The 12,712-nt window shown below is 31.8% G+C and overlaps 1 protein-coding gene across 1 annotated transcript in view; it reads right to left on the reverse strand.

Annotated features, from left to right (window-relative positions):
* Positions 1-12,712, reverse strand: part of LOC148276736 (potassium voltage-gated channel protein Shaw-like) — a 273,952-nt gene that overhangs the window by 164,154 nt on the left and 97,086 nt on the right. The window contains exon 3 of the mRNA XM_088233849.1: positions 10,171-10,303. Within this exon, the coding sequence (XP_088089975.1) occupies positions 10,171-10,303 (133 nt within the window). The remainder of the gene's footprint in view (positions 1-10,170; positions 10,304-12,712) is intronic.

The following is a 12,712-nucleotide window of genomic DNA, read 5'->3' on the forward strand; positions in this document are numbered from 1 at the left end:
ACTTTAATTTATATTTGTGATTATTCATTTTAATTTTCGGTAAAAACCCAACAATAAAAAATGACATTTTATATTTTACTTACACATACAAACACATATACACACACCCAAACACTATATATACTCACCTACACACTATGTATACTCATCTTCACTAACATGTTTATTGTACAATAATAACACTTGTACGCTATCTTAAATATTTAGCATAAATATTGTTACAATAAAAATTATCGTCATAATATAATTAAAACACAATTCATTTATTTATATCTACCGATATACTTAAACTTTTGTATGATTTCTGTAATGTGTTTTGTTTTTATTAGAAAATAAAATAAAATGATTTATTTCATACTTCCACCATATTTAGATACTGTTTTCATAAAAATGTTTGTATTTTACTAATATTTAAAGACCGTTTATACGAGGACAATACAATATTGTTCTAACCCATTACTTGTCTACGTGTAAACAGTAATTTGTAGGACATGACATTGTTTCGAGACATTGCCACGGAGATATATGGGCAGGCTATCTTCGCGGAACAATGATTCCCCTATCACCGCGCGCGGCTGCATTGCCCTTAAGTAAACGCCCGCGGACAGGACCGTAAGACAATAGCGATTTGCTCGACGCAAGCGCGTCGTTCCTGCGTGTTTTTTCTGCTGGAAATGGAGGGAGAAAAAAAATTTTTTACCACTCAGTTCGTCCTTTAACAATTTTTAAACATTTAAAAAAAAAAAAAAAAAAAAATATTAGCGTTCTTATAATTTACACAAATATTTAATTTTGAGGGCCATTTTCAACGAGTTGTAAATAACTCACTATTAGAAAATGGAAATCAAGTTGGGGTAGAGTGGGATTCGAACCACGGACCTTTGATCCGTGAGTCCGAGACACTAGCCACGGGACCACAACCCGATTCTATCACATCTTAGTATAAAGTAAATAACACCTTTCGTAAACTCGCTCATAAAAAACGTCGTCTCATATTCATTTTTGTATTGTCCAATCTTTCGTATTGGCCAAGCGTTCTGTTCTGCACGGTCAAAGTTGTTCATGGAGCTGAGACAAGACGGTATTGTCCTGTCTGTTGTATTGTCCATGTGTAAACCATAATTAACTGAATAATATCCTTTGCTACTTAATTAATTCACGGATGAATGTATTTTACTTTATTTAACATATTACATCGGAGATAAAGAACATTTTAGGGAAGATAATATAGAAATCTAAGCATCTACAGGGCTTATGACCTGTCGTTGGCTGGTTTAAGTGGGTTCTTTACAGACTGTGTACCATTCAGCATTCTCCCCACATTTGAACAACTTTATTCCTTCAATTCTTTCTTCTGTTGATGTTTGTGAAATTAAAGAGCTGAAACTATTATTTATGCGGGTGAGATTCATCTAATGTGATTATTTCAGCTACAAACATACTAGGCAACGCCTGAAAGTTTTATTTTTTCAATTTCTTTATTTCTTCTTTTTATGCAAATACATGTGAGTAATTTTAATTTATGATTTCTGATATTTTTCATTCATTTTTAATTTACCCTTTTTAACAAACAACTATGCCTACTTTTGAATGACTTATATTGTAAATTTTAAAAAAAATGACAATATTTATAAACCTTTGCAAAAAAGGCATAACCTATTATTGTTTGTTTTTTTTAACGTATTTTACTGGTTTAAGTGGCTACTTAAATGATTTTATTAACTTTCCTTTTTAACCTCTGCATAGAAGACATAACCTATTACTGTTTGTATTTTTTTAACGTATTTTATGTTGTAAAAGCCCTTAGGGCGTTTAATGCATAAAAAGAAAAAAAACACCCTTTTGAAAAATTTTAAGATCATAAATTCAGAATTGTTAATAATTGCTTTTTATTGTAATTATTTGGAGAATCAGTACCGAGTGTTAGACTACCATTTGCAGGAAAACATTTTCTCTCCATTTTCTCTTCATTTTCTCTTCATTTTGGTTTAATTCCTTATGGGATCTAGGCAAAGTTATAAACTCGATACATGGTTCATCTCAGTGTCACCAAAGTGTTCTCACTTAATGACAATTTAATATGAATCTCGAAAACTCATCATTTTCTCTTTTAGGTGAATCAGACGAGTCTGTCCTATGTAAGGGTTGTAATTCAATTTTCCCATAATTAGCAGTAAGGCCAGCTCCGCCATCTTGGAGTACGAATACTCAATAGGGATGGGCTTAATAGAATTGCTCTCATTGCCGTGCTTTCCCACGTGAATGGATCAAAAGCTACTTAGAATTCATTTACCCGATGCGATAAAGCTTAATCAGATTGTAAAAAGCTTTTTATCAATTTCAAAATGCTTGGTGCTTCAGTTAAAATTTTTCAGTTGGTTAATAAGCTTAAACTTATGCTATTGTTATTATCTTGTTGATTATTGTAATAAATATTTTTTGTGAACACTATATACATTCAACTTTTTTGTGTTTTTGCCAAGTAAAAAAATAATATACGCGTAGTTTTACAGCTACGATTTTTAAAAAATAAAATCTTTTAAATAAAGAACAGTTTTAACCAAAAAAATTGCAAAAAGTTGGACATTCTATTGATAAACTAAATGCATATTTTTATTATCATTTGTTACATGAATGTAATGTGATTAATATTACGCTTCAGGCGCAGTTCAGGAATATTGAAATATTGCAGTAAACCTTTCGAATGAATTTTTCGCGTTGATCCCTCTAGAAATCGAACACGCCTAACTTACTTTAATACATCCATTTGATTTATTTTTCATTATTTTCACCTGAGTATTAAAGTCAAGGCGAAAACTTAATATTTTTGGGTCGAATTTATACTTTTGGCTAGATAAAAAACTATAAAAGATTTTAGCCGCTCGCCCCGTGTTCCTTACAACCCACGAAAGAGATTTTTCCACCCGGAAAATATTGAAAAACTACATTTGCGGTATAAAATAGGAGACGAGAGAGTCACTAGTCTCACTTTCAAGAACATTCACCGGGATGTGGAATATTTATAAACCGAATTCAGTGTATTTACATCTTCTGTTTTAAAAAGGAAAAGTGATCAGTCTAACGCTTCAGCTGCCAGTCCGTAAACAATGAAATATTTCAGTTCAAATAACCTTCAAAATAAATATTTCACATCCGCACTGTCAGAAATCAAGCTCAGGACCTCAAGAAAGATGGAAAAATGTCCCAACTACTACACATTAAGGCGGATTTCTCCATTTTTTTCTTATTCGGGATTTTTATCTGATAGCTGCTTTTGAGTCGAAAACACTCGTCCAAAATTTTTGTTCTAATAAGTTTGAACACAAATACATAAAAAAATATTTACTTACAACAAACCCATACTAAAGGAGTCAAATTAATAGGAAGAAAAATAATTTAACTCTTCACAGCATTATGTGGTCGTTTTGTTACAAAATCCAAAATAAAAATCAACTTTAATTTTAAATCAATATCACTCCACAAGTACACACCATTCAAAGCAATTGAGGTACATTTTCTCATAAACAGATTTTATGATAATGTTGGTAGCTAGATACTTTATTTAAGACTCACTCGTCCAGAAACTAACAGGAACGAGTATTTGAAATATTAAAAATCATCATCATAATTTTCTTTCCGCACGTAGTGGTGCATAGATCGCATCGTAATTTGATCATTTTTGTCATATGAAGGTAAGATTTTCAGTCTTACGCTTCAGGTACCAGTCCAGGGACTATGAAATATTCTAGTGGAAAAACACATTTTGACATAAATATTTTATGTTAACCATGTCGGGAATCGAACCCCAGACTTCTTGCTTGGTAGGCAAACGCGCCGATCACTATACCATAAGACTGACTATAAATTTAAAAAAATAAACGTGCTATTTATTACATATGTAGGAATGAGCGTTGGTTGGTGATTCTACATCGGTTAGGGATTGACAGAGAAGACGCGGTTGATATTATATAATGCGTGTATTTATTACATGGCAAATAAGATACAGCACTTGGTTGTGTAGCACGAGCGTAGCGGCGATGATGGGTTGAAGAGACTGCATTTGAACTACATGCTGAAACTGAGTGATTTTGTCGAGCGGGACTGAAGTGAACTGAACTTATTGGGCTGACTGACTAGCGTTGCGTCCGACGATCTCTTTATAGACAACGTGCCTTTGCAGTTCATTTCTTCATGTTACGGACGATGTGAACGTACTGCAAAACAATGCTCCTGGTTTAACGTGCAATACTATAGAGTTGCATTATACAAATGTATTGGATTCGATAGAAAATGATGACATTGCATCATCGGTCATCAGTCTACTTCAAATGAATTAATTTAACACGTGTGTGTCATCGATTATGGACTATGTACCCCACACATATTTTGCGCTCTGGTAAAATAAGCAAAACAACTGTTTAAACATTTTTCTTTGACTGTCAAGTATACTTTGAGGCATTGAAATACAATGTGACAAACGTCACATTCCAGTTTTCTAAGATTTTTTAAATTTTATGATGAAACTTTTGAAGAATTGAAAAACACGTCTTTCATTATATACAATATCATTCTTATTATTATTCTTAGAGGTAAAGGTCAGTGCTATGCAAGCTCTTGGCGTCATTGCAACCTGTAAAAATCTATTGTGACGAATCTCCGCGAATAGTTTTTGCCCTCCAAGTTCAGGTCTATAAAGAGCCCGGTTCTCCCCCTTTAAGCCCAGATCCGTTAAGTACCGGGCTATTAGGTAGGAAGCGAGCTCTTCAACATCCTCACATTTAACCTGTGGTTCCCCGAGGATGATGCACTTTTTATGATGCAAATCATCACATTCACATATAATGTGTGTAAGTGTTTTCTCATCTGCACTGCATAACTTACATCGAAGTTTTGGAAAAACTCATTCAAGGAAGGTTTTTGTTAAATCAGCAGTGCCTTATAAGGGCTCTACTGATAACCCTTGCTTGATTTCGGCTGAGATTTATTAGGTCAACAGCAAAACTTTACGAAAACTCTTTAATTTTTTTTATAAAGTATTTTAATTTTCTTTTAAAGCAGTTGAGTTATAAAATGTTACGGTGAAAAATTGAGTATCTTTTTTCTCACACTTAAGACAATCCTAAACTAACTTTCCATTTTTACCTTTACACTACTAAACTCTTACTAAGGTAATTTTCTCTACACCACTACACGAGATAAAACTTTCTGGGATTGTCCTTCGCCTCAAACTACAAACAATTAGCCTTTTGGTCGCGCTTAGATAAATATATAAACTTCTAATCTCACTTTGCTCTACGTTAATACGACTGTAGCTGGGCAAAGACCGTGAAATTGAACTTCGAGGGAAATGTTTTGTCTAAAGACAGTTCTATACGTTGGCCAATACGTTCACCAGCATGCTGGCAAACACGTATTGGCAAACGTGTACATAGGGGTATTTGTGGCTGGCGCAGCTGTGCCGCAATTATGAACGCTATCGTCATCTGTACATATCGAGACGGTACACTTTATTTCTGTGCTATCTCTATCTACTTCGGTTTGTTCTACCGACTAGTCATCTCGACGTCATATGATCGAATTCGACCAATGAACGACCGTAAAAATTAAATTCGCGTTATTTACCTTATAAATGTTTTAGTAAGCTCTCATTTATATTTTAATTAGGGTTTTGGTACAAAAAGTGCCCATTTCAAGGCGAGTATAAGCTCCAGTAAATAGTAAAACAGAGAAAAATTGCTAGCTTGAACATGATTTTAATACGACTTTTGACAAATAACTACCAAGACAGTACGCTTAACGATCATCTGTATTTATCTACCGAGCGATAATAACCGGCTCCATTTACGCATCAATAAGTTCACTCAGGAAGATAGTAAAACAAAGAAAAAAATATAATTACCATATTTTTTTTTTATTGCGGCAACATTTTGACACCTAGATGCTAATAAATGTTAATAGGGTAGAATCTAGACACATTTTCTGTGCATCTAGGCGTTCGTTTTCAGAACTGACAGTTATGTCAGATTTTAATTTGAATTCAAAACTGACTTATTTCTCAAGCATATTTTTAATACGTTTTTAACACAATGATTAATTTTTCAAAACGATTTAAAATTTTAAGAAATCGTAATTAAAGGAAATATTGCCCGGTGGAATAAAATTGTTGTCACTTTTATCGCACAGATATGCGACGCCTGCATTTTCTTGTTACATCTCGATGTACCTACCCAAAACTTAAAGGTGGGGGGGGTTGGTGGTGTTTATTCGTAATCACTCGAAAGAATTTATCTTCAACTATAACGTCATAATGAAGCTGTGTCACATGAGATACTTTTTCATAAAATATATTTTTTAGGCAAAGAGTCACCTAAGTATTTGTATTTTTTACTTGAAATTTAAATTAATAAAAACATTAATTGAAAGCAAAACGGCTGATACCTGTTATAGTTTTTTAAAGTATGTTCATATTGGCGTCTGAGCCACGTATTTTTTGTACGCTTCTGACGTACGTATGCGAGGTTATACACGTCTGCACATTAGCCCGAATGGAGATACACTTACATCATCATCATTCCGTTTCCGCACCTAATGATGCATAGGGCACTGCATTAGTATTTTAACCACAGCGTATTTTGATCTACTTTTTGAAGTTTTTATGAAGCTAAGATGATCAATCTTACGCTTCAGATGCCAGTCCAGGGATGATAAAATATGCCAGTAATTAAACACATTTATGAATAAATATTTCATGTCAACTATATCGGGAATCAAATTCTGTTTCGAGATCGTAGACTGAGATAAGCATTATCGACAAAATCAAGAAAAGAGCTCTGCGCTGGTATGGATATGTAGAGAGAATGGACATTCAAAGGACGGCTAAAAATATTAATGTTGCATATGACGATGAATGCAGAAACAGATTAATACAGAGAAAAACATGGCATGACCAAATCTAACCAATATTTGAAGATGGATATGTCAAAAATAGGAATAATTGTCGCGCGTGCATGAAAAGATGTATTAATGTAGAGGAAGAGAGATCTGTCTGCAGAGACTGAGTAATATGGCATTCTATCCTCTCTATCTTTCTTTACGGGGAAGCGGCTGATGGTCAGTTTGCCCAAAATAGATATCGGAAAGTCCGCAAGAGGTTTTTTTTTTATAAAATTGCGAATCAGTAAAAAAGGTCAACACATCTTTCGAACTTTTCTCCACAACTTCCGAACTTTTCGAGTACCTACGTTAGTTTTTTAGAGCTTCGTGGCGTATTTATATTTCAAATAACGAAGAAAGTAAAAGACTCTAAATTGGCAAATAAAAGCTAATACTGGAAAAATTTATGCAAAATTTTACCATTTGAATACGCTTTACTATTTCTAGTCTGAAACAGAGCCTCCGTTTAATTAAATATTGTAATATAAATGAAACCATATAATACATTTACGGTAATTACGGAAATCCCTAAAAGTCAAAAATAATAATCATATTATTTACATTTTCAAACAACCGCTTTAAAAAATATATGTATGCATTACTTATAGAATAAACACTGTGATAATATTTACTAGGAAAAAACTTTATCTCACTAGATGCTAATTATTTTACTAGCAAAACGCTTAAATATTCTTGAGTAAAATTACTTAAAGAATGAAAACGCGGGGTATATAATTTGAAATCAGTAAATCCTTCATTTTTAATTTAAAATGTTTGACGTAAAATTCCCAAGCAAGTATAATGGGGCACTAATTAATTCATTTTGGCTTTATAATGTGATTAAATAATTACGGGTTTTGAAAACCGATTGAAATCTATAAATACCTGTTACTTTATAACTTGAATGAAATACATGTACTTTCTTAACAAATTGATAATTATTTGAAGCAATCGTTGGATCATTAAGGTGATAATACCACAAACAAACTTCATTATTGAGGTAATTACATTTAAATGATTAACAAAATAATAGAGAAACTAGTAATTTTCATGTAAATACCTACATTATACCAAGTCAAAGCTCAGGTAAATATTTAAAATACTGTCATTAATAGTGTCTCACGAGTTAAAAAGCAAAATAGTAATGATTCTGTAACGTTGTACCTGTTATTTTTTTTAATAAATGAATGAACATTAATGAATCAGGCTGTAATATGAACTCAAGTTGTGAAATAAATGATTTCTAAGTTTGTAATTATTAATTTAATTTTTAAGAATTGTTGATCTCTCATAAATCCAAAAATGCTGTGTTTTAACATGTTTTCAGAATCAGAGGTTAAATTTTATGTTTCTCTTTGTTCAATCTTAATGTTAAAGTTTTATCATTAAATTAAATAAAATTATTTGATTTATGTCTTTTGATGATACGTCAAGTGGTGGTATTTTGAATTTTCTCTATCCTCTTGAAAGTGATTAATTTGAAGTTTTTTTTTTTCATATGACGACACTTCATTTTTTATAATGACCACACTGATAATTTTACGTCAAGTAAAGTATAAAACTGCTTCAAAAACGGAAATAAAACTAATTCGTTTTGGTCAATTCAACCTAATTAAAGTGTTTTGGATAATGCTTAAGGTCACAATAATGTTTTAAATGAAAATCATTATGTTTGATTTTACGTGCTCATATTTTTTTATATTTAATCATCAGTGTGGCCATATATTAAACTAAAATTAGTCACATGGAAAAAATAAATATCCCCAAATTAACCACTCTCTGGGAGATATAGAAAATTCAAAATACACCCCAGAAAACTTTCATATGATAGATATAAAATGTAGGTCTAAGCGTGTTATGGTAAAAAAAATAGATATGTAGGTTCTATAAACCATAAATAAATTAAAAAATGTTTACATTGAAATTATGCTGAAAAGATATGCATAAGTAAAGATAAACACTACATAGAAGTATGAAGGTACACAATTTAATATGTTTCACAAATTATAACAATTTAAGGCAAAAAAAAGTTTACATTAGGTATTATTAAAGTGTAGGTGAGCAATATAGAAAAAACCCAAGTGATATCAATTTCTTCATTCTCGTTTCCGAATCAGTGTAGTCTGACGATTGGACACATTATTATTTCAGAGAAAAGTTTTGTATTATTTTTGTATAAAGGTTTAAATACAATTTCAAACTTCTTCTATAGTAATAGTAATTATTCTAGTAATATTTCAAACTTCTCCTTTTTTTAAACTGCTTATAAATTTATAAATTGTGTTTAAATAAATAGTAACAGTATTTTAAAAACTTGTATCTTTAATACTTTTCGGCTTCTTAGTTTGTGACGAAACTTTAAAATTACGTGTCATGTGTTCCGGAAGAAATTTTTGGTGGTTTAACAATACAATATTTTTAACTCAACTAATTTAATAATGCTTGCTGCTGTAAAAAGCCAAACTAATGGCAAGTTTTATTTATTTATAAATAATAAATGAAAAAAAAAATCGGTAAGGTATTCAAAATATTCTCTTATTGGATTTAATTCTTATTTTATTTTTTAAATATACAAGAGTGTAGAATATGACGCGTTTCGTCTTGTTAGGACATTGTCAAATTAGGTTTGACAATGTCCTAACAAGACGAAACGCGTAACATTATACACTCTGCATATTTTTAAAAAAATAAGTAGAATTAAATCCAATAAAAGCATTTTGTTTTGGATACCTTACCAAATTTTGGCATGGAATTTTACAAATTATTTGCATACACAATAATTATTTTTAAAAATAGCAATAAGAAAGAAAGAAAATATTTTCCAACTTTTAAAATGAATATTTATGTCTGTTTCGTTAAAGATGTAATCTGAAAAGACACTTTATTTTCCGGCTCTCATAAATATTCCTTAGGCATTATAGACTCTTCAAATCATTATGCCATATACTTATGTCACTTTTCCAGATAAAATAATCTGTAAAATGGTATCAACTCTAATCAAATGTAAGTAGGAAAAGATTCTTCGATATAATGCTTTTTTTGTTCTTGAAATCAAATTATTATCTCATTTCTGGAAAAAAATGTTCGTTCAAACACAAAGACGCGATGTAATTTAATCAGCAATACGACAAATAATGTGCCTTTTTCGAAATTGAAATCATTTGTCCCTTTTTGATAGAAAGGTATGATTGATAAATCATTTGAGTTAAATAGTATATGAAGTGTTTTTTTTCTTACCTGGGTATCTCTGTGAATGCTGTAAGTAGACCAGCAGCATGGTTCTACTTGATTGGAGTCCAGTCCCCAAAATTCCAGTTCCTCTTCAAACAGAGGTCCACAAACATTAGTTGGATAGTGAAGTTTCCCTGTTCTGAAAAAAAAAATACTTTTACCCATTTCATAATGTTTCGTAACGCTGAACAAGTGACAAACATGAACGTATTTTAGAATCATCATCACCATCTGCCTATTCGCACCCAGTGGTGCAAAAAACACTACATTGGTATTCCAATTTCTGCGTTTATTAGTCATAATTGTAACATTGAAAGTAAGGTGATCAGTTTTACCCTTCATTGCATAATATTTTTTGAGGAGTTTTTTAAAATTAAAAACAACATTTCTGCCTATATTTAAACATCCACATTTCTTAATCTTTTCCATATTTTGACTTTTGTAAATTAAAACAGCTAAAACCTTTATCACGTGGGTGAGATTCATCCGGCTGAACCAATTCAACTACTCTTTGCAACGCCTGAAAACAATTTCCAATTTGAAACTCCTTATACCAGTTAAATCAATCAACAATGTTTTGAGTATGTCCAAGTGTTTGTAGACAGGCTAGGTTTCCTCTCTAGGGGTTATTTATATATAAATTTGCTGCAACAAAGAAGGCAAACATTTTTACAAGGGATTTGGAAGCATAGGCATTAACAGGACAGTTGGCAGGTTTATGTGGTATTTTTACACAGATTTCTTCTTTTTTGAAAAAAGGTGTTGAAGCAATGACATGAGTATGCGTTGATGTAAATTGAAATAATTTTGACCAAAGCACATAACCTTTTAATTTTGATTTAATAGCTTCTTTCAGTATATACTTTTGTGATCACAGAATGTGCTTATATAACAACAACAGTAGTCAGAGAGAATAAAACGCCATATCATTCTGTCTTTGCATACATACCTCGCTTCCTCTACATTCATAAATTTTCTTATGCACGAACGACGATTATTATTACTCTTGACATGACCATCTTCAAGTATTTGATGGACTTGATCGTGCGATATCTTTCTCGGTCTTCCTCGTTTTCTGCATCCATCAACATTTGCATCGTATATTATTTTGGCCGTTCTTTCGCTGTCAGTAATAATAGAACTTGACTTCGTAATTGAACACTCTAAATCTAATGGTCAAAAAGCAGTAAACGTAGGAATTTATCGATATAAAAAAATACCTATTTTTGTGGTTTTTTTTCTAAAAATGAACGCATTACATTTATTTATTTTTAACCATTAGATTGAGAATGTTCAATTACTGTAGCATGTCTAATAACTAAATCATCCACCCAGATGTACCATATATGTGTAAATAATAAATGATTTTTTTAAATGACTGATTTGGTACAAAAATTTTCGGTTTAATTTACAGTAAAAGTCAGTTAACTTTTTTCGGAATGGCATAATGTCCGTTTTAAGAATACATTATTATTTTACACAACTTAAATTACGTCAGTCGACGTTCGGAGGCATAAAGACCATTATTTATGAGGTAGCAAACAAAGGAATATGCGAGAAATACGTGATTCGCATATTTATTCACTTCTGAATACATGTCTGAAATTATAATTAATAATCCAGACTGCACTACTAATGGATAGGTTTAATTACCCCTTATTAATGAACCAAGCAAATGAAGGAGAAAAAAAATCTTGTTGAAACAAAATGTTTAACTGGGAAAGTAATATAAATATTTTTTTATTGACAACGGTCAAAGAAATATTCGGATTTAGACAAAAAGACCAGAATTGAGAATGCAAGATCAATCTTCCATTAAATGCACAAACTCTTGTGCAAACGAGATCCGAGACTGAGCGCAAGATGGAGAGCAATAAAAGCTTATGTATTGTCATTGTTGCTGCATGGACTGGAGGGTTGCACTGGCAAAATCTCAACGATGAACAAAATTAAGATTATTCGAAACTTCGAACGTTACGTGAAGGTAAACTGAGCAGTTACGCATGTTTTACTTTATTTCTCTCAAGTTGTCGTTGTGCAAAAAAACCAAGTCAATTGGTTGCTCCGTTGAGGCGTGAAGGACACACAAACAATCAAACAATCAAGCACACTTTCGCATTTATATTAATAAAAATCTTTTCAAATCATAATTTATTTTTGTCGGCCTCGTGGTGTAAGAGTCGGTGCTTTTGCTCACCACGCGAGAGGTCTCGGGTTCGATTTCCGACATGGTTGATGAATATTTACTTTAAAGGGTGTTTTCACACCAGAATATTGCCTGGTACCTAAAGCGTAAGACTGATCATCTTACCTCCATGTAATAAAAATGATCGAGATACGCTGCGATTGGTGTACTAATGCAATGCCCTATGCATTCTTAGGTGCGGGAAGGGATTGATGATGATGCAACCATAATATATATACAAAGTGAAAAATACGAAAATAAATTAATATGTATTCTTTAATAAAACAAACGTATACACAGTATAATGGCGGAATTATTGCCACTAGCAATTTATTACAGTCTGAAAAAAAATGAACAAAAAAT

The sequence above is a fragment of the Micrasema longulum genome, unplaced genomic scaffold (assembly GCF_059751315.1).
Source record: "Micrasema longulum isolate JH-2025_06_02 unplaced genomic scaffold, ASM5975131v1 h1tg001156l, whole genome shotgun sequence".
NCBI classification, from domain to species: domain Eukaryota; kingdom Metazoa; phylum Arthropoda; class Insecta; order Trichoptera; family Brachycentridae; genus Micrasema; species Micrasema longulum.